This window comes from Falco cherrug, chromosome 13 (genome assembly GCF_023634085.1).
Source record: "Falco cherrug isolate bFalChe1 chromosome 13, bFalChe1.pri, whole genome shotgun sequence".
In the NCBI taxonomy this organism is placed as follows: Eukaryota; Metazoa; Chordata; class Aves; order Falconiformes; family Falconidae; genus Falco; species Falco cherrug.
The window spans coordinates 31,608,392-31,631,578 of NC_073709.1; the positions used below are offsets into that span (position 1 = coordinate 31,608,392).

The following is a 23,187-nucleotide window of genomic DNA, read 5'->3' on the forward strand; positions in this document are numbered from 1 at the left end:
TTGGTAATCCCCGGACTTTTAAGAGTTACGCAGCGGGCAGCGTTTCAGACAAGACTGGCTAAAAAGCATCATTTGTAGGCAGGGGAATTCAGTCAGCCCTTTCGATCCTCTACCACTGAAGTCAGTAGGATTATTCATGTGAAGCACAATCACCCTAAAGCTGGTGTAACTGCGGTCACCTATGTGTATGTTATATGCTGGAGGAATGCTGCTATGAGGAATTGCTGAAGAGCACAGAGTTCAGATCCAGGCTTCAACAAGCTGTCAGGTACTCGTTTAGCCAAACCTAATCAACCCCAAGTTTGAATCTGGAGCTGAACTTGCCCGTTTTATGCACGTTAACACAGAGTTTGGGTTCAGGCTACGTTCTGAAGAAGAACATGTTGGTTTTAACACCATCCTAACCATGCACACCATCCTATAACTTCATCAGACTCTGCATCAAAGACATCCAAGTCTCTTCCAAAAACTCCTTTGGGGAAAACTGTAACATTATGGTAAAGATGTTACTGCATATGAGAGAAGACTTATAAAACCCCCAGAAAATAAATGCTGAATGCCCAATAAATACCAAGGCTGTCTCTGAATTGAAAACGTTCCAGTAGCTTACAGTGACAATTCCACTCTAACCACCACTTTATTTTTATTAAAGAAACAAAAGGAATTTCAAAAACTCTACCTAGAATCACTCGTTTCTGCCAAGCGGTTGTTCATGATGGCTAGAGCACCCACCCCAGCGGAGAAACCGTTTTGTCTCGTATTGATACAAACATTCCTGGGGTAGCCGTTGGCCGTCTCGGACAGCTGCTTTTGCAAAATGGCCAGGGAGACTTTATTGGATGCCGTAAGCTCCCGCATGGAGATCATCTCTCCGGAGAGCCTCCTCCCCTCGGTGTCGCTGTCGTACTGTCTGTCAGCATCCATCGAGATGTTATGTCGCCGCAGGCGGGCTCCTGGGGTGATGGCGTTGCGACGTCCGAGGCGGGCACTTGATTTATGGCACTTTGGGCAACATCTGCATTCGAATTTTTTCAACACCCAGTTCAAAACTTGCTTGATTACGATTGAGATGACATTAAAAAGAGAGTATATGCAACATACCCCCATTAATATAAATACGAAGTTTCCGAATCTGTATAATCCCTGATTTTGGTATGCAGCATTTTGACTGCTTACCAAATCTCCAAAGCCGATGGTGCTGAAGGTGACAAAGCAATAGTACAAGGAGTCAACGTAGTTCCATCCTTCCACGGCTGTATACATGGCGGAGGCGCAGCAGGAAAGGGTAATAGCAAAAATGCCCAGGATCAGCAGCACGTGGTAAACGGATGGCTTCCACCCCACCAGGCTGCCCACCCCAGACACAGCTGGCCCCCTTCGGAAGTTGGGAGGTAGGAGACCACTTCTTCGCAGCTGTCTCTCATGGCACGCCTTCATGATGAACGCCAGCAGAGAGATAATGCGCTCCAAGAAGAGGTTGAAGAAAAGGATCGTCCCGGCACACCCAAAAAGGCCATAAACGATGAGGAATACTTTGCCAGCCACGGTTGCTGGTGTGGTCATTCCAAAACCTAAGGCAGGGAGAGAAATGGGTGACATTAATGACACGGTTCTTCATGCATAAGCTCAGGACATACGTAACTTAAGAAAGGTCCCACCTCGCTGGATGAAAGGAGTGCTACCTCTAAGTCAGCTGAGGCCAACACGAAACCCAGTTTTGTGAAGAATGAAGATGACACCAGAAAGCTCAACGAGATGACTAAAACTCAAGAGCAAGCAAAAAAATCCTCACGGAGGTGAAAGGCAACAATTAACAGAGTAACACTGCTCTGTAGATGCAGGTGAAAGCATTCCTGAGCCCAAACCTCTCCGACGTGGGATGAGGTGAAGGCTCCACGCGTATGAGCCAACACAACCCGAGGGAAAGCTTAAGGGAACCCAGCGTAACGCTTCTGTTATCAGGTCTGATTATATATACCATTCATGCTGAGAAGATGGAATTTTCCAGGTCGTACAACAGGGAAAAACCCCTCACCTCCCCAATATTACACATTGTTTGGAAAACAACAGCACTTTAAAGCCTTAACCAAATGCCAGCTGCGCCGAGCCCACCTGGCATCATCACAGGAGGAGGGCAGAGCCATCGGCAGGACAGCCGCACCGCGGGCCGCCTGGCAGGCTGCAGCACTGGGACCTGCTAACTACAGCAGGGAAAACACTGCTGCGCCGTTCAATAGGAAAAGCAGAGTATACAAACCCTGGAAAGATCCAGCAGCAATATTAATTCACCTCCTCTTTACAATAATTGTGTTTTGACATTACTCACACATATAATTTTAGAGGTAAGCAGTAATGCCGACGGATACTTAAATAACAGCAAAAGCGACCTTACATTTGCATGCAAATACATACAGTAAGTTTGCGCCACATTATTTCCTGATACGTTATTTTATCGGAAGGAATCACGTACATTTCACATACTATCTCAGGAAGATTCTGCTGAAACTCCGTTCTGTACATATCGCCTTTGTTCTGCTATTCTTCCCTGTAAAAACGCTTAGTGGTTCAGTCAAAAAGCATACTGATGGGATTGAGGTGCCTGCTCGTGCCCCATAAATAAATAACCACCTCTACTCTAAATTAATGGCTTGTGAAAAATCCACACGCTGGAATTTCTTTACCTTATTGTTCCATAAAAATGCTGATCAAGTAACACATCCAGGGAGGTAAATATAAACACCAGACCACATCACGGAAGTTTGCAAAGTTAAAGGAGCTACTTCTAGCATAGAGCATAATGAAATCATTAAATCCAGTTTATTATCATGATGCACCGTTAAGCACCAACAGGAAAATATTCCCTGTGTAAAATGAGTTGAGACAGCGGCTTGAAATCTATTGATTTATTTTTGTGACGGCTGTATTTTTCTGGGTAATTTACTTCTGCTCCCTTTGTGCTTCATTGATACAAAATTTTGCATTTGTTGACAAAAGAGTGTAAACGCTGGTGACAAGTAAACTTGGAAATAGCTTTTCAACGACATGAAGGTGCACAGGGGAAGAGGTGGTCCTGCTTTCAGAACTGATCTGGCACGCTTGGGAACAGCCGTGGGCCACCAATTTGGACTACACTGCATCAGCAGCACCTTCACAGCAGAAATAGTCTTCTCTGTAAAAGACAGTGAAAAATGTGCACAGCATTATCAGAAAATAAAAAATTGCCAAAGAGGTCATGAGATTTTGTTCTGGACCCACGGTCTCTCCATTTTGTCGTGCTAAAAGGCCACCTTTGAGCAGACCTCGTGAGACCTGCCTTGGGGTCCCGGGCTTAGCGTGGGTGACTGGGCAGCTCTTCCCAGCGCCTCCTCTGTGGGGTGAAGCTGTTCCCTGGGCTGGGCTGGCTGCTGGCAGCAGCCTCCTCGTTTGATGATGAATATCCATCCACTGGAGCCTCATCCTCAGGAGGAGCCGGGGAGCCTGCCGCCGTTGCCAGCTAGGGATGCACAGCCAGCTAGTTACGGAGAAGGCATCTGTTCGCCCATGCCTTGTCAGCAAAGCATTTCAACATGTGCTTCACAGCAAGCATGTGAACGTCACCCTCAAAATAAATGGGTTTATTGTCACACATATGGCTAGACGCTTTTATTAATTGCAAAAAAAAAAAAAAAAAAAAAGAGAGAGAGTAACAGTCTGGATCAAGCTGTAAATGCACTCACACTTTTTAGTATTTTCTGATGATCATTCAAGAGGCGGGGAAGTTTTATAATTTTGATGCATCTTTTTTAAAGCAGGATTTTCTGAAGCATCATCACGTTACCAAAATTCAGTATGTAGCCATGCAAGGTGAAAGGACCCAGCACAGCACTGCGAGTGCTGAGAAATATGCCCGGCAGGCAAACACAGTAACTTCAGGTCGACAGCTGGCGGGCAGAAGTGCGGTCAGGTACTCGTCGTCCAGGGTCCTCCTTTGTGAGCTGTGTTTGTCCCTTCGGCATCACACGGACCACGAGGGGGTTATCCCTGGTATGTTCTGTACCACACCGCTGAGCTCAGCCCTTGCTCAAGGCTAAGTCATGACGCCTGGATGAAACAAATTCATCCAGAACTGCCTGTGCTTTTGAGACAACGAAAGGGAAGCAGCACAGCAGAGCTTTGCATTTTTCACAGCCCTGACACGTATTGTACAGGAACCTTGGGGTTGGTTCTGTGTGGCTCAGACACAAGTATTTCCACCCCCGCCATGCTAATTCTGACCCACTCTGAGCCACCGCTTCAGATACCAGCTCTGTGGCAGCATTAATTTCAGCTGATACTTCTCCCCCTACAAACAGAATTAGTACAGATGAGTTGATAAAACTTCTAAAATAACATTCATCCCTTGGCAGCCTCTCATAGGTAAGTGCTGGCACTTAATGAGTCCCTCATCCCGACTTGCACAACAGGTTTTGTGGTTGCCACTCTGATCACCTGGATTTTTAATTTACTGTAGCTGGTGATGGATTTAAGAGGTAGTGCAACTGGACAAACTTGTGATACGCTGCCTGTCGCTCTTGCTTTCTTTTCTTTTACCCATTTTCTTACGGGGAAAAGAGATGGGTGATGCCAGAATGCAAAAAGGAATATCATATCAATATGAGCTCTTCTCTCCGGCCGGCTGGGTTTGGCTACTACCTTGTCTCACCATATTTTGAGATTAAAGGGGGTGGCAGACAGAACACAGATAAACCAAGACCAACTAATTCTGTTTCATGTCTGTTCCACACTTGCTTTACTGTCATGGCTTTCCAATAGTCTTGGTCGGTCTATTATTGACTAACACATATACCATACCGTATCAAGGAACAATGAGCATGTATTTACCCAGAGATGGAGGAAAGTTTTGGTCACCTCAAAAACTGAACACAAGGAAGTCTTCCAGCCTTTTACCACGGCACAGTGTGTCCCTGCCTCTTTCAGCCAGCCTCTCTGCTCTTCCCATGCAGGCGTAGTGCCAGGGGACACGGCTCGCCCAGCAGCTCAGCACAAGCGGGCTGTCATTCCAAACCCTGGAGCGTGACAGCACTTCGGTCATGAAAGCAGCATCACCTCTGTATCACTACATAACTATAATGCAGGTATATTTAAAGGAACGAAAAGAAACTAAAATGGTTGAACCTAACTTTTAAAAATTTGGATTCTCAGAAATAAACAAAACCCCCTCTCTACAACCAGAACACTGCTTCTAGAGGGAATGAAGTTCTTGCAGCACAAAGATTAAGCTCTTACAGGGCTGGTCCCAAGAGATGGGCATTACAGAGCACAGATAAACTAAGAGCAACTAATTCTGTTTCGTGTCTGTTCCACACTTGCTTTACTTCATGGCTTTCCAATAGTCTTGGTTGGTCTTTACTGACTAACACATATACCATACCGTACCAAGGAACAAGACATCCTATTCTGAATTCCACGTTCGTGTTCTGGTGCTCCCCTCAATCTCTTCTCCACCTGTTAGCATTTCATCATTATTGCCCCTGGTCCAGTCATACCTGTGATTTTCACAACTACCTCTCATTTATTCTGCAGCTCCTTACCACCCAACATCCAGAAACAGTTGCCTTGGATACAGGGTCACAGCTCAGAGCCGACAAAACCGCCGCAGATGGAAACCTTCTGCTGCATCCAGTGCTTTTGCCCAAGGAGTGAGAATACTACAAAGGTGTTCTTCCACCTGGCTTTGCTATTTCAGACTACAAATGAACAACTAACTTTCCCTTTAACATCTTTGCCAGCCTGCTTTATTAAAATACCACCCCACTTTGGGTTGAAACGGTAAATTTATTTAGAGCTTTTCCATTGCCAGAGCCTTTAATATCAACGATGCTGTACAATCACTTTTGATCTTATTTAGATTACTATCTGGAGACAGAGCTCCTCAACAGTAGCCCCTGTCCAGCACTGTGTGCATTAAGACCCTTTAAATCAGACACATGTTACACCTGAAGACATGAGGTAGCACTGCAGGTTTTGGGGGTGCTCTCACAGGTATCACACACAAGCTGGCAGTCCTTGGTAATCCCTGTACTGGAGCAGATATTTCATGGAGAAAATACTGAGTGACTATGCAGCTAAGGACAGGCTCCCATAATCAATCAATCCATCAATCAATCAATCAATCTAATCTCTCGATGCACCCATCCTTGGTAATACATATACCACTTCAAGTTGAATAAGCTGGCTGTTTCTGGCATTTCCCAACTTTAATTTCCTAACTGTAATTTTAATAACATTCTTTTAATATGGATTATTCTCCCCAAAGCCTACAGTAAATAGGTGGTCAGAGGTCTTGTAAATTCGCTTTGTAAACCAGGGTGGACTAAACCAGGTCTTTTTTCCCCTGAACTCCTCTGACTGTTCAGTACTCAAAAACATTCATGCATGCAACCAGTCCACCAGAGACTGTGGGGAAAGGTGCCCACCAGTCTATTCTGTGACCTGAAAGAGCACCACAATAAACGCAATGGATGTATTTAAAAACCATCCAGGTCACTGCTGTTGCTCCTTGTTACATCTCCACCAGTGAAATATTAGTCAGGTGTTGGAGACAACTGCTACTCAAAGGAGCCACGCTGGCAGAACAGAGCCCGGAGGTGATTAATTGAACATTAAGGAGTTCCCAGGAGCTGCTTGGATTATTAAAGGCTTTCCACAGCACCAATTTTATCCTGTTTAAACACAGCTGTGATCGGGTTACTGGTTATCCTAAGCGCTGCTATGTGGAGCATCAGGGAACACCTCAGCATCAGAATCACCATCCAGAATCAATCCCCAGAATCAAACAACAAAACACCTCATCCAGAATTAATCACCCTCAGCATTTCTCTGCTGGCTGTGATTTAAACCACAGCCTAAAAGGCCATGGCCACATCTTCATTCCTCTTTAAAGTACATTGTTTCTTGAAAGACTTAATAGAATTGTCAGCCTAAAATAACGTACGTTTCCTTGGGGGGAAAAAAAAAAGTTATTAAACTGGCAGCCATGACATTAAATAACTGAAAGGTAAAGATAATAAATGGTTGTTGGCTACCAGGTGCATGTGAAGGGTATAACAAGAGCCCAAGATGTAACAATATTTTTCCGTAGAGGGGAATGACAAAGATGAACCTAAAATTATGCCACCAGTGACTTGGGTGAGGATGAGAGACAGGGCTGGAGAGCAGCGCCTTGTCCCCTGGGCTGGAGAGCAGCACCTTGTCCCCAGGGCTGGAGAGCAGCACCTTGTCCCCAGGGCTGGGAGGCAGTGGGGCAGCTCTGGCAGACCAGGGATGCTGGGACTCGCCAGCCCCTCCAGCAACCTGTGATTTCTGCTTGTGGTCTGTGCTCCCGTGGGCATCCCTTGGGAGCAGCAGGATGCCACGAGGGGCAGGAGGCACCTGCAACAGGGAGCAATGTGATGGAGGGGGCTGTGGAGGTAACCAGAGGTGCTGGTGGCTGTGAGCCTGGCACCGAAGAGGGGACTTGGGTGCTCTGGAGAGGAAATTTGGAGGGGAGAAGGTGGTGAAGCATCTCCTCTGCTAGAAAGGTGATGGGGGGGTGGCTGGAGGCTAAGAAGCTGCAAGGAAACCACTGTCTTGTGAAACCCCCTGCAGATGGGAACATGAAGCCTGACTCCAGGTGTAGGGTACTCGCACACGGAGGTGTTGCCGTGTGTGGCTGACACCCAGCTGCGTCAGCAGGTAGGTGAGGAGGGGACTCCATGCCTTATGGAGATGTCATCATGCCTGACAGAGCTGGAGCAACATATTTAGGGTGAAGGATATGCCAGACCCAAGAGGAGTAAGGGTGAGGTTTCTTCTCAGAAACCTCAAATGTTACCACCTTGATGGGGTCTAAGGCGTTGGGGGTGCCCCCTAAGGTCCCCTAGGAAAGGGGAGAGGAATATGCTCCTCAAAATCTGGCTGCTCACGTATCTTTGCCTTCTCCTCCTCCTCCCAGCAGGTTTCCCAAGTGTGTTTTCCTATGCTAACACCTTCCATCTGAGCTTTCCAGGAAAGATCTTCAGTTTTCAGTGAGTACTCAGGAGGCACATTTATCATCTCAAGTGGCCTAACTTTTGTAAATTTGAGTGATAAATGATCCTTAAAAAGAGAAATGCTGGGCCTTCAGCTTCGCCAGCAGCAGCAGTACTCCTGCCCTGTTATTTACCACAAGTAGGAGAGCTTTTACTCTCAGTTGTACCACATGCCGCCCTTTCTGTGTACAGCGTGAGGAGAAAGCGTGTACCAAAGACTAAACAAGTCCACCCTTGCTCACCACTACGTGTCATTACCATAAAAATATAGCCCAATAAATACAGAAGGAGGCTGATCATCTGGTCTGGCCAAGCTGCTCTGGCACAGAACCAAGCCAAGGGAGACGCAGAAGTGTCTCTAAATCAGTTTTACGGTTCCCTGGCTGGGGCTGGCTGCTCCTCTATGCAACTTGTACAAGCAAATGGGGACAGGCTTGTGCCAAGCCACCAGCGCTGCCAGCTGAGCAGCAGCTCCGGCCGGAGGTCTTGCTAAGCAGCCCCCCTGAAGAGGGAATACATGGGGAGGGTCACGGGCTTGAGGCTCCAAACCTTTGCCAAGCTTATGTTGGGTTTTTCTGGTTAATTCTACTGCAGCAGAGCAGATTTTCTAATGAGGGACAGGGGCCGTCTCCTAAAAGGAGACAATGGGGAATGAAGCTCCGAGAAGGAAGAAAATCAGAGGAGTATGAATTCAAACTGCACAGAGAAGAAGAAAGTCAGGACCTACGAGGTGGCGTTACTCTTGCTGACTCTCAACTGTAAAGGGATTGAGGCGTCCTGTGGCCTGACCATCTTCCTTCTCTGTCAACATACTTTCATAAACAAACTTTCTTCCAATGCTTCAGGTTATATGGCTCTTGTAAATAATATTATATATATACATATAATATATAGTATATAAAAAAAATAATAATCTTCTCTGCTAAACTCTTGGGGCCAGACTCTGGTTTACAGTCCTAAAAATCAACACTGAAACTATTTCCTTCCTTTGATGCTCCCTTTCTTGGGCAAACCTTCAGCAAGATGATACTGAACTCCCTCTTGTTTGGTCAGTCGCCCTGCCCCTTGGCACGGCTGGGGTGCTCTAATGGCTCGTTAAAACTGAAAGGATATGGGTTAGTGTTGGCTAAGTTAGTGCAAAAGCACCTCACAAAGGAAGACTTCCAGAAAAAGGGGATGACAGCTGGATGCTCCTTCTTTTGGTTGCAGCCTGCCTCCTTGCGAATTGACCTCTGCTAGCCCAGAGCTGCTCTGGTGGCTGCCTCCGCACCTGACCATCGCAGGGTCCTACCTCTGGTTTGTTTTCTTTCCTTTTCCTAACAGCTGGGGACAAACACTGTGCTATAGTCTTTTCTGAAATGATGGAGGTGTTAATAATGGTAAAATATAGCCTGCACGCTCCTTCGTTGCTTGAGTCAGTTATATGATGGCAGAAAACCTCTGCCTTGCACTAGAGGGTAAGTGTCTTCAAAACCTGGCACTGACAGTTGTTGGGGCCATAGCAAAGCCCTGCTCACGTTCCTGTTGTGTGCAGAAGCACCAGCCCTGGCTTACCTAAGCACTGCCGAACCTCAGCTAAAACACAGCGGTCCCTGAGACAGTATCAGACAGAGGAAACATCCCTGAATGTAGAGTAACTATTTAAAAAAAATCTGCAAAACCAAAAGCATGATAACCACGAAATACACAAATCCCATCTCAGTAACCACAGATGTACGTGAAGGTTCAGCTCATTGACCCAAGTGTGGCCAATTCCTTCCCTCTCTGGAGCCGTGTCCAATATCTGGACCCACACACTGCCACCTCCTCTGACCTGCCCACAGTCTTCATGTAGCTGATAATATGATTCAAGGTGAACAAGGTTTCCAAAGCTGATTTCTGCTGCAGTCTTACTTTTTCATCCTTTAAAGCTGCTTCCGCTCTTATTTTCCTATGTTTTCGAAAATGTGTTTTTTTTGTGTGAGTGTGAATAATTGTGTATCTAAGCAACACCCTAACAGAAAAAAAAACTTATGCCCTCTCATTTCAAATGGAGTGTTTCAAACATTAGTATTCATACCTGCTTTTGCTGCTTACTGAAACTTGTAGTCACGTTCCAGATGCCTGAGCAGACCCAAAGTTGTGCAAAATTGTTTTTTCTGAACTGCAAGAAAATAAGAAAAATGGCATCCCCATGTTGGTATATTCTTGAGACATTTCGGGCTTCGGAAGAATACTTGCACATGTACTGCCACTCCAGTGCCGGTATATCCCATACTACTCCTCTTTTCAGGCTAAGAAATCACATTATCTGAATTTCACAAGTGATCTTGAGTGTATGTCGTATCTCCCCACGTGAGAAATCTGCTAAAACAAGATGTCACTCCTGGGCTTTCTAAGCCTTATGGATGGGAAGGCTGTCAAATGGTTAAATCACTGGCTTCTCTTTTGACTGGATTAAACAACAGACTTGCAGCGTATTTTTCTTCTGCCCTGGTGCCTGTGTACGTAGGCAGGTATTCAGAGAACATCTATTTCTTGATAGCTGCCTCAGCTCGTCGGCATTACAAAGAGCTAGCCTATAAAGGTGGACCTGTAGCATAAGAAGACCCTGAACACACAAACATCTTTCCCACTTTTGGGCCATTTTTTCCCAAATCTCTGTACAAGCTTCTACAGTTACAATTTAATGAAAATAACTGAGAAATCTACCTTGACTTCTTAATGGCTTAAATACATCTTCATGAGTCCCTTATTTCAAAAAGTTCCAGCTGAAAGCAAAGCAGCAAATTCTCAAGTATCTTTTTGCCTGGGCAGCTCTTCTAAAATTCATTCACAAAGGCACAAAGATCTAATTTTAAGTAACTGTAATAGAAACACAGGGTGACAGGACTGCCAATAACCAGTTACTTCTCATTTTCTACTTCTGCATTAATCTTCCTTCCTTAGTTAGTATGTATCTCCCTTGACTACTTTTAAATTTAATGATACCGAACAACTTTGCCACGTTATCAAGACAGTTGTGAGCTTAAGATTTGCCTTGTCCTCACAGCTTTTCCAGTAGCAGTTTTTGTAAACGGGCAAATGATTTTATCAAACAGCTCCTTTCTGCCCCTCTCATTAAAATAACAATTTGGATTTACAAAGATCTTTACACCACAGTCATTTCCACCCCCAAAGGGCTTAAAAGCAGACTTGACTCTGTACACACCGAGCACGAAAGAGGCTGTATTTTTTGTTTATCCTCAAGAGATAAATGTATTGCTTGCACAATACTCAGTCCAAGCAAAAAGATGTCAGAATATTCAATAATGAATAACCAAAAGGATTTAATCTGCTTTTCTTTTCAATCGAAATGTACTGACTTAGTTTCTCCCCCAGTTCTTACGTGGGCAAATTCCCCCTAGTTGCTGTTTCTGCCGTGATTAAATCTTTCTGCGTAAGACTTGAGAATGAATGTGAACATTTGGCCCATCATTTCTGAAGGGGAAGAAGCTGCAGTGGCACAAGCTCAGAAAGGTTAAAATTAATTGAGGAATCACTGTGGGGATACAGTTGTCATCAAGGTATTACTGCTTTTTTCATCACTGAGTCAGAAGCACTTACTATGGATTTTCAAACACGAGCAATAGCAATGCCTCACCCATATAAGTAATCCCACATGTTAACATCAAACTGTTCAATTTCTTATCTTATTCCACTCCAAAGCTTTAATTACTTGGAAAGGCTGCTAACGCTTTGCCTCATCTAACGCAATTAGATTTAATTTTCATTCTAGTTCTCACTTAATTCAAGAGAGGTTGCATCAAAATCTTCCCAAGTCTACAGCTAGGTGTAGCACCCATTGCCATGGGCAGACCCACCGAGCTCAGGAAGATGTATTACTTAACAGGAACGACAAGTGCTGCCAACATCAGCCCTACATTTGTTTTATCCGCCTAGCGTGCCAATAAAATGAGTAAGGTAGGATTTCCTAAAGCTCTGTAGACTGGTCTACTATTGACTTCAGCAGAAGCAGGCTATTGAGGAGATATAAAATTAAACATATTTGATTTGTCTGGATTGCTAGGCAATTGCCCCTTAGATTATAATTCTGTTTGTTACTTCAGTGTTTCTATTCACAAAAGGTTTTATTATCACTTCAAAGGTTTACTGCGCTCAGGAGGACTTTTACATTTCAAACGTTCACCAGCACGAACACTTACCTCTGTCCTCACCCACCGGTCGTGCACCCAGGTACGCGCTTGGTGCTGGCACACAGTGAAAACTGTCTCTTTTGGCACAGGTAGGCAAGGCTTATCCCGATCATGGGTACCTGCTAAGTTTCCAATAATACCAAGCCATCCTTGTGCTAAAAATTGCAGACAAAATGTTTCAAGATGGTTTGCTATTGCTCTAACCCTGAATTCACTATGCAAAGAGGTAAAATCCTCCTTGACTTTAACAGCTGCAACGATAAGGTAATGCTAAAGAGATGACATTGTATTTTCCAGCGCAACGCCAGGAGTAGATACTGCTACACAAAGTTAATCGCCAACAGCTCTATCCCATGCTTGTTTTCCTCTTCTCTCCACGATGAAAGGCAATTAAAGCTCGCATAATAGCAAATAGTGTGCTTGCAAAGATAAAGTGTGTAAAAGTGAGAAAAAATGATGAAGTGTGTATCACCCGTGTCAAAGTGAAGACAATCGGAGAAGGAAGAAATAGACTGGAACAAGAAATGAGGGTCAATTAACGCTAGGGAGGAGGGACAGGTGTGACGAGGAACAGAATGAAACTGTAAAGCTTGACTTCTGACTTCTTTGGGAGCTATTAACTTGAAAGACTGCGAAGAAATCAAACAGATACTCAGAACTTAATCAAGCCAATAAATCATCGGTAGGGGAGGGCGTGCTAATTGGGAGGGAGGTGGCAGGAGCTGGAGAAAGGAGGAGTGCCCGGGCAAGGCGGGCGAGCAGGGAGCGCCAGGCAAGCTGCGAGAGAAGGAAAGGGGGAATATCCCCAGCAGAGCCAAGGGGGAGGGCAGCGGCAAGGGACTGGCCAGGCTCCATGGGAACACAGCCCGTAAGGTTTCAGGCAGGATTTGGATTTATGAGCCTACAGCAAACAGGGCAGCCCAGCGATTACGGTCCCGGTAACTGGTTTACAGGGAGGTCGCTTAGTAATGCAGACCGACTGGCTGGAGCCACACACGTCGCCTCTGCTGATGGAAAGCTGTCAAAGTGCTATTTTGGCCTAACAATGTTTGGTTTGCAACCGCATCTCCAAGCTCTTATAAATGCATAGGGAACCGAAACAGGGGTATTTGCTGCCCAGCAGGACTATCACTGAAGACCAAATTGAATGTGGTGCTAAGCAGGGGGTACGTGCCCACTAAGTAGACATTGCTCCTTCAATTACCCAAGCTAGAGGGACCCTGAAGGCTGCAAAAATAGAGAACCCTTGATTACAAACTCCAGTTTGTCTGTTTTAAGCAGCCAGCACACAGTAAGTCAATATAAAACGCCCCTGACTTCTGAGATGCTGGACCGTAACTCATGTGATGCTGAGCAAATTCTTTATTCCCTGATGTGACAGATGGGCTTTGTTTTTGGGTGACTGCTCCGAGATGCTGTGGTGCTCGACACCCAGTTTGGAGACCCCAGGTTTCAGTGCTCCAGCTGAGCACCCCAAACTCCACAGCCACAGCAAAAAGAAGTGCAGTTTGGTTGTCCTTGAACTAACCTCTCCAGCTGTAAAACAACGGTCTCCATTGTACTGACGGTACTGTTTTGAAACACTTGGTTTCATAGCTAGGGTCTAATACTTAAGAAACCTCTGAAACTCTTCAGATTAAGTAATCTGAGCTGGTGTGCTCCGTAGAAATCACTCCGTTTAGATGACCGAAGCACAGCAATAGCTCCATCTTCCAGGTCTGGCATAACCCTACAGGGGCAAGCAAACCTTAAGCAGTACCGAGACTGATTATAATAGTATTTTCAGGAAACTGTTTTTCTTTTAAAAAGGGATTTATTTAAAGTACTGGGGTTCCTCCCTCCCACTTTCTAGAATAAAACCCAACAAATTTCAGACCAAAATTATTTCATTGTGGCCCTTCAGCAGGGACACCCCGAAGTCATCCTTGTTGCTGTCACCTACAGGAAGGCAAGCTATGACTAAGATTACTTTTCTGCTTGGAGCACCCAACCTATGGCCACACATTTAGGAAATTCCTGTCAGTGGCACCTGAAGAAGTCAGTACTCCCATGCAGCTGCGGCAAGCAGAAAACATTGCATGGTGCCAGGTCTTCACCTGAGGGAAAATCACTGTAGGATCACTTCTCTCCACAGAAAAATGCTGACAGTTGACCTGCTGGCCTCTGAGCCTCTTGCTGTTCTTTATCAAGAATACCCAAGTGAGAAAATAACTTTCACCAACCCACCGGCACATTGATCAAAACATAACACACACCGAAGGAATCGGATCCGGCTGCAGCAGACTAAGCTGAAACTCCTGCTGGCTGCAGACCGCATCTGGGATGGCAAAGACAAATAACCTGACACTGCAGCCTAATAATACTGCTTGCTCTTCCAACTGCTTCCTCGCTTGTTTTTTGTTTCGTTATTTTTTAACTTCAAAAAGGTCAGCTCTGGAGGCAACTGCCCCCTAATGCGAATCTGCAAAAGCTGCCTGTACGAGCCTCAGAGAACTGCAGAGCCCTGATGGAGCGTAACGCTGCTGCCGCTGAGGTGCACACGCTGGTTTGTCACTTTTTGGTTTGTCTTGGCCGTACAGACACTGAAAGTGCACTCATGGAGAGCAGAGCCAGAACCTTCCCCAGCCGCAGCTCAGATTCATATCCTGAAATACAACAGTGAAGAAGACAGGGCAAATATATTTTCCCCTTAAAGCCTTCAGACCATCTCGGTTATTTGTGGAATTTCTTGCCAAATTACCGTGTGAAGTGGCTGCTCTCAGGCAGGCTCACAGCACTGCAGTCCAACACCTGACCGCGCACGTGCTGAGCTGCCCCACTGTCTTCTGCACATCGTTGCTATCGCATTATCGCCTTCAGCACGTCTGGACCTTCAGATTTTCTCAAAAGACTATGACCCAGAGCCAGAGGATATTTTACAAGTGCGTGGCGGTGGTGCCTAGGCTGTGGAGCACAAGCAGAAATGATGTGCTGGGTGTGCCAGGTCCCTACAGAGGACCCAGGGAAGAGGGTCGAATCCAGCTGCCACCCTGAGCAAGGAAAGCAAGGCAGCTGCTGGGAGCTAGTTAGCTGGAAATAAAAAAATACCAAATGATATGTCTCCCATTATGTGGCCTTTTTTCATGTGGTTTCAGAGCTCTGCTTCTCATCTCACCACAGAGCTGTGCCTTAGCTCTGTGAGACAGGAGCAGAGCATGCCCCATCCCTTCGTGAATACTGAGCCATTTCACAGGATACCTCAGGGATAAGGGAAGGATGAACGGTCCTGTGCTCTGAACACCCGTAACCCTTGCACAGCCGGGCAGGGACAGAACTTTGCGTCTTTTCTTCCCTGGGGTCCTTCTCAAGCACCTATAACCCAGACACATTCCATCCCCAAAAAATCCACCCACAGTAAGGGTGCTTTTTAAAAATATTATGTTGAAAAATCACTTTTACATGTTGGAGTACTTATTTTGACCTCAATTTTTAATGCCCAGTATGGATTTCTATAAAGCAATTGTATCACTTGATTTTTGAAAACATCCTTACACATACAAAGCTTAAAATCCAAATTTACTAAGTCAATGCCTTGATATGTTTTACTAGATAGGCATCTCATGTTTATTCTAACATTTGAGAGAGAAAAATCTGGGTACAGAGTCTAGACTCGTGGGTTGAACCAGAACTCCAGAGCTTCGGGCATCCCAGAGCTGCCTTATGCACTAGGCAGAATGAATTGGTGCCACCAGAGCACGGGGGAAGCTAGGATGGATGCTGCTGCACTCCGCAGCATTTTACCACGGAGAAAACTGGTCAGAGTGCTGCTTTGCTTGTGCTGGGAACTATCTGTGATTTGCATTCGGGGAAGGAAGGAAAAAACTCAAGTGAAAATGAAGGTACTGCCAGTCAGACCCATGAATCAAGAACACATTTCACCGAGCTGCTCCTTAAAGAATGAGAACAAATTAATAATAATAATTGCCTATAAAAAAATACCTTTTGGAGTGCAAAATCATGACTGAATAAATGGTATAGACTGACAGCAGGAAGGCAGAAATTGGACTGAAGAGTTTTCTTAAATAGCTCTGAAAATTGAGATGTCTAGTGAAAAATAGACTCAGTGTTTCATTATTCAACCACAAATGCAAATGTGTTCAACCAAACAATGCAAAAATAAAAAACTGAATGCCCAGAGTGCTATCAAGAGTGCTTTATGGACTGCAAGCCACCACTTTGTGGGCTGTTCAGGAAGATGCTTTAAGATCAGGCTTAACATTTCATTTTAACTCTCCCTCGTTTCTTAAAGACCCCACTAAGGTGTTTCCCACCCAGAGGGTTTGTTTGCCTCCCTGTGTGACTAGGGAAGATGCAGAACTGCAGCCAGGGAAGTAGAGGAGACAAAGCACCTAACAAAGGGGAGCTGCTCGGCTCTGCAAAGGCCCTGCTCAAGGAGGGTGGATGGTGCAGCTTGCTCCAAGCCTGACAGTACCTAACCCTTGTGTTCACGGAGGGATGGAGAACTGGAGCCCCCTCCCCCTGTTCGGCTTACACAAACCCAGGAAAACTTGCAGCACTGTCCCCAGGTGACAGTATTTCATATCTATATAGGTACATTCATATATATACATATGAATGATTTAGTAGCTTTATTAAACCCAGGGAGAGCAGAGTGAGGACTCGAAAAGACCAGCGAGTTTTCTGTGAGTTGGAATCCTCTACAGATCAGAGGCTGAGTAACCTGTGGGTGATCTACCCTTGACAGACATGGTGTCTACTTGCTGTTTGTTAAGCAATGAGTAAGAAACCCTTCCGATGCGTCACTAGGAGCGTGTTTAGCTGGAGTAATAAAGTTGCTTTGACACATGTAACTGCTGAAGTTGTTGAGGAAGGCAAGCTGTTTTGACTGTAGATGTTCTTGGTGCGGCTGAGTAAAGACAGCATTCTCCTTGTGAATTAAGTGTGACGTGAAGGCAAGTGAAACCGCTCTGAACCAGGCTAATATGGTACGTGAGCAGACGGCGGCATCAAAGGTAGCCCAGGTAGGCAGGTACATCAGTGAGCTAGCTGGGAGGGAACAAAGGGACCACGAAAGAATGGCTCTGGAACCGCTGCCCCAGGTGACATTCTGATGCCTACCATTTGGTTTCACCCATGCTGGGACTGTGAGCAAGACAGCTTTGTCCACGTTTCATTAAGAGTACGGCTTTTGGGTTTTAGCGGGACAAATAGTTAATTTGCTGGGGTTTTTTGCTTTTGCCGGGCAAGCACAGCCGCCAGTAATAACTGAATACAACTGTGCGGCAGAAGAAACCTTGCCTGTGGAGAAGCAGCTAGGCTGAGCTCACCGTGGGCTTTGCCTCTCTGCAAGCTGCAGCAGCTTGAAGAGGCAAGTGAGGAGAAGCGCTGAGGTGGGGGCAGCAGTTCTTCATCTGCCAGAGCTGCACATGTAGCTACTAAGAGCTATGCCAGGATGGGGTGCAGGAGCCTTGGGATGCCGGTACTCCAGGAGAAACTACTCCTGCTGGCATGTGCCCTCAGCACAGCGGCTCTGCCATGGCCTTCGCTGAGCCCCAAGGCACGACTCCTGCTGCTGCATCTCCTCACTCAGAGCCAAACCTTGCTCTGCAGCAGGCTCGCTGAACTCACGCAAAGTACTGTAAGCAATCGAGGAGTAAGCACTAGCAGGTAGTATGCCAAGAGAAGGTACTGCTCAGGGGAACACTTGGCAGAATCTGGCCTTTGTTGTAGTCGGGGGAAAACAAGCTTCAGCCTCCATCTCTTGTGGGAGAGATCTTGACATTGTTGACTATAAAGGAAGAGCGGTGCCCTGGGCTGTGCTACAGGAATATGAGAAACACAGTCCCTGCTCCAGCCATTTACACCTGTCAAGATAGCCAAAAACCTTGCTGAGCTGCTCATCCCCTCAGCCCAGGTAAGGCAACAAAGTGGAGACGAAAACAAATGCTTGCAAATGAAGAGGCAGCATTTTACATTTCAATAAGGACAGAGAGGAGAAGCCAGGGCTGGGGCAGGAGTGCACAGATCTGCCTTCACACACCACCTGAAGATTCTCTGTTTTCTACAGCAGGTGTAAGGAAAGAGTAGATTTGTTAATACACGGACTTTTTTTTCTCCATCCATTCAGGTCAGTCATAATAATCTCTTAAAAATATATGCTTTTGTGATGAAGAAGGCCTAACAACTAAAACGGTGTTTTAATGACTGTAATATTTATTGTACTTGAAAGGGAAAAGTTAACTGAATTATTCAATGCAAAAAGTAACAATACCCGACAACATTGCTGTAGTCACCATCACGACTCTATTATACAGATTAGTCACTATTGATAAAACATTTTCCAAACCTAATGAATGTAAGTGCAATAATTTCTTCCTCTCTAATAAAAGGAAGGCATGGCATTTATGCTCAGAAGCCCCTGGCAGAGAGAGAAAATCGTTAAGACCTTGTGTTCGCAGGGATGGGATTTCTCAAGCAATACCCTGAGAGCAGCAGACAGCCGCAGCTTTACTTCCAAGTAAATCTCTCACACGGCAGTTTTTAACGGTGCTTTTAGAGTAAAAACCTGGCAATTTTAGAGTAAAAAAAAATTCCTCCCCCCAAAACTCACCATTTCCTCATAAAGCGAGGTTCTTCCTAAACACCTATCTGATACGGGTACCTGCAGCCAGCTGTCACCAACGATGTACTGAGAACGTACATTATGGTACAGCTAGAAGACATGCGGCTGCGTGTAGATTATGTCTTTATTTACATATACATCTTAACTATGTCAGCAATGAAAACCAGCATCAAGTTCAGCGATCAGGCAACGGCGAAAGCCTGGCTACCGCTTCAGCATCTCCAGTAGCCCGCTGGCTACCAGCCCCCGGGGCCGCCTCTCTGCTAAGGAGCCGCTGACCGTGTGGCGCACCCGCTGCGGGCAGGGAGGGAGGGCAGCGCGGGCGGGCAGCGCGGGCAGGGAGGGCAGGGAGGGCAGCGCGGGGGGCGCCCACGACCCAGTCCGTTCGCTCCTTCGGGCCGGCCGAAGCCCACCCGTGCCGCCACCCAGCCGGCAGCAAAAGTTTGCTGGGCGGGGGACACGGGGCTCCCGCCGCCGCCGGGCCGGGACAGCGGCTACCGCGCCAGCCAGCGGTCCCACGGCCCCGGCGGGCTCCGTGCAGCGGGGCGGGGGGGACCGCGACCCCCGCGGGGTGCGGGGTGAGCGGGGACAGGGACCCGGGCCCCCCTCTCCGCGACTGCCAGGCCCCCGGTTGCCACGGCAACGCGGCAGCGCCTCTCCCCAAACTTTGGTCGCTATAACGACCGGCGCGGGGCCGCGGCCGCGGCACCCCCCGGCGGCCCCGCTCACCTATGGTGGAGACGACGGTGCCCACGAAGTAGAAGGCGCCGGGGAAATCCCAGCGCGGCCGCAGGGCGTCGACGCGGATGCCCGCGGCCATGGCCGCCTCGTAGCTCCGCAGGAAGACGCGCAGCTCCGGCAGGCTGATGTTGAAGATGCGGCTGAAGTTGTGCAGGGTCCGGTTCCAGCGGAGCTGCGCCGCCGCCTCCGACGGGCTCTCGAGGGCCGAGAAGACGGTGGCGCCGGCGCTCAGGTACGCCGCGATGAGGGCGGCCAGCAGCAGGAACCGCCCGTTGTCCTCGTTGAGGGGCGCCAGGCGCCGCCGGCGGCAGGAGCCCGCCGCCCCCCGCGGGGGCATCATCCGGTGCGCGGCGCGGCGGGCGCGGCGGGCGGCGGGCGGCCCCCGGCGGGGGGCGCGGGCATGGGGCGGCGCGGCGCGGAGCCCGGCGCGGCGGCGGCTTCGCTGCAGGGGCCGCGGCTCTGAGTCATCCCCCGGCGGGGCTGCCCGGCCGGCTGGCGGAGGCGCCCCGGGGCCGCCGCTCTCGCCCGCCCGCCCTCAGCCCGACGCCCCTCGCCCGCGGGGCCGGGGGGCTGCTGCGGCGCGGCCCGCCCCGGCCGGCTGGCTCTGGCCATGCGGGGCGGCGGCGGCGGCCCCGCCGCGGGGGAGACCGCCGCGGGGAGGCGGAGGCGGAGGCTCCGCTCGGCGCCCGGCCGACGGCGGGCGGAGGGCGGGAGCGTGCGGCGCGGCCCCCGGCAGCCGCGGCCCCGGCGCGAAAGGCCCCCCCGGCCCCGCTGCCGCCGCCGCCCGCCCGGGCCGGGGAGCCGCCGCCGGTGCCGCGCCCCCGGGGGGCCGCCCGCAGCCCGGGACGGGGGAGGGACGGGGCGGAGCGGGGCGGCCCTGCCCTGCCCTGCTCTCCCCTGCCCGCTGCTCTCCCCTGCCCGCTGCTCTCCCCTGCCTTGCCTTGCCCTCCCCCTTGCCTTGCCTTGCCCTGCCCTGCCCTCCCCTGCCCGCTGCTCTCCCCTGCCCGCTGCTCTCCCCTGCCTTGCCTTGCCCTGCCCTGCCCACTGCCCTCCCCTGCCTTGCCCTGCTCCCTGCTCTGGCCTCCCCTGCCTTACCCTGCCCTGCCCGCTTCGCTCCCCTGCCCGCTGCCCTCCCCTGCCTTGCCCTGCCCGCTGCTCCCCTGGTCTCTGCTGCCCACTGCGGCCCCGGACGGCTGCCGCCCCCCTTGCCGTTGCCTTGCTGTTGCGGAGGTTTTTAGCTTTAAAACCTTTTCTCTATGCCCGGTGCCAAGTGAGGTGGTTTTGAGGGAGCTAGCGGTGGTCGGTGGAGGGCTAATTAATTAATTGCAGCCATTTCTAGGTGTACCGATTGTTGTTTCTGCTCTGACTCCAGTTTCTGGGCTGCACAAAGTTGGACCCAAGAAAATGACACATTTTGGTTTCGGTGCCAAACGCCCATTCAATCATAGCTAGCATCTGAAAGGTGATTTTTTTCCCCCTAAGCCGGTGGATTCTTTCTTCGCTGTTTGGCTTGGAACAAACACTACAGCCGTTCTTATCCATTAGGCTGCAGTAAGAACTGCAGTCCTTTCCTGAGAGACTTGTAGTAAATAATAACATTTGTATTATTTTTTTTTTAAAAGAGAATTCACACTGATAAAGTATTGCAAAGAGGATGGGAGTGATGCCAGTCCTGAAAATGTGTGTGCAGGGGATGATAACATGTAGGAAAGGTCTGGGCTTTGAAGAGCAAATTCTCCCCGCAATTTGCAGCTGCCAGTGTCAGTCCTGCCTGGACAGGAGTTTGTTCCCTGGTTTATGTTGGTTTTAACCTAGGTTTCATATTTTTAATACAGGAGAATCCTTTCTGCCTCTAGGTAGATACTTGGTGCCTTCTAGCAAGATGGATATTTACCGTCACTAGGACTTCTCCGTAGCTGTTCTTCACACATTTATTTCTTATTTTGGATCTGAGATATTTTGCTCTACCCTGAGATACCATGTTACTGGCAGTTATCTTCTGGCCACAGCCCTAACGGGAGAATTGCCTCCCTTCCTAACACACTGCTCATACTCCCCAGGTGAAGACAATACCTTGGGTTTACACCTGTGCTTCCTAGGAAAAGACCGCAGCTAAAATGCAACAACTTAGTTTACGAAGTACTGGAATGTCATGTTTTGATAGCCGCTAACATGTTTAAACATTGCTTTTTGCTGTTGTTGCTTTTGTGCCAAAGCTTTTTGTTTAGTAGAGGTGGAAGGAAAGCATCCAGAAGTGTCAAAGGAGATTTCCAATCTCTCCGTGTGCTCAAGGCGACCCGTACCACATGCAACCCTTAAGAGAAAAAGCAGCTCCTATTTCAAAATGTCAGTTGTGTCCCGTTATAAATACTAAAAGGAAATAAAAATAAAATAATTAAACCAATAAATCACAAACCCAATAGCTGTAGGAAGTAATAGCAGATCTTGAACAAAAGAAGCAGGGGGCAAAAAAAAAAAGAGAAAGTATATCAGACCTAATCAAAAGCCCATTGAAACGAGAGGGCAGTCTCCCATGGATAGTCAAGGAGTTAATATAATAGGTCAGATACGGACCATTTAGTGCCAATGGCTATAGTTAGAAATAAATTTCTACTCCAGTAATCCAGGAATGATAATATGCAATCCACTGTGTCGCATGCTGTAAACCTAAGCTAATTTACCTGAATACATGGGAATTATGTTGCTGCAGCTGGATATTGGGGGTTGGATTCCTGGTATTTTTGTGTTTGCAGGGAAATAACACTGTTTGTGGTTTGTTTGTTTTTTGTTGGTTTTTTTTTTTTGCCTATTGAAAACATTTTAAAATGAGGGTCCAGTTCTCTGGAGCGCTCAGCAATTTCACCTACTATGAAAGGCCAGTGATGTTTTTAGTGGGAAGGTGGTTAGAAAAGTTTGTGTAACTCATGTTCACACGGTGCCATGTGTTGTCCCCTCTTGGGTGACGGGTGGACCATAGATGGAGACTGAAAAATTGACTGTTTCCTTGGGTGCCGTGACTGAGTCTTTTCCAGGCAGTAAAAGCTGACTGACTCTGGAGTCTGTGATGTCCTGCCTGGGAAAGGATGACGCTGGTGGGATGCTGATTAGCTTGAAGAACCATGTAACAGGTACACAAGTATACCAGTAACTTTCCATGAAGAAAAAAAAAAGCTAAGTTGAAGCAGCAAGGAACACTGTTTAGCTGCTTCAGCATGGACAAGACAATATTTCAAGCATCACCGAATCATGGTTTCTAAGAATTAGAGCTGTTGACAGATTTTCAAAATGTTTTGACAACTCATTTCACTAAGATTTTTTTACTTAGAGTCTTGAAAATTTGTCACCATTTTGCAGAAATACTGCAATTTTTTTGTGGTTGTAAAGCTAGGGCGGGGAAAAAAGAAATGTCCACCTATTTTTTTCATTATAGTCTTGCTGAAAAGTCCTTTGCAAAGTAACTAACTCCTGGAAAAATTCCATTAGCTGGATACAGACCCTCCACAGCTACAGGACTTTGGCTTAAAGGAAGGTCAGGGGTTTGATTGATCTGATCCAGACACCGGTTTGTTTGAGGAGACGTCCTGAAGCTGCTGCTGCATCT

At 47.7% G+C, this 23,187-nt stretch overlaps 1 protein-coding gene across 1 annotated transcript; it reads right to left on the bottom strand.

The window, feature by feature from the left end:
- Nucleotides 1-624: 624 nt before the first annotated feature.
- Nucleotides 625-20,424, bottom strand: KCNK12 (potassium two pore domain channel subfamily K member 12). Its single transcript, XM_027806856.2, has 2 exons — nt 19,575-20,424; nt 625-1,571 (listed from the first exon to the last, which is right to left on the bottom strand). Exons 1-2 carry the CDS (start codon nt 19,924-19,926, stop codon nt 676-678), a joined length of 1,248 nt encoding a protein of 415 aa, XP_027662657.2. The 5' UTR covers nt 19,927-20,424; the 3' UTR covers nt 625-675.
- Between the last annotated feature and the right edge of the window lie 2,763 nt (nt 20,425-23,187).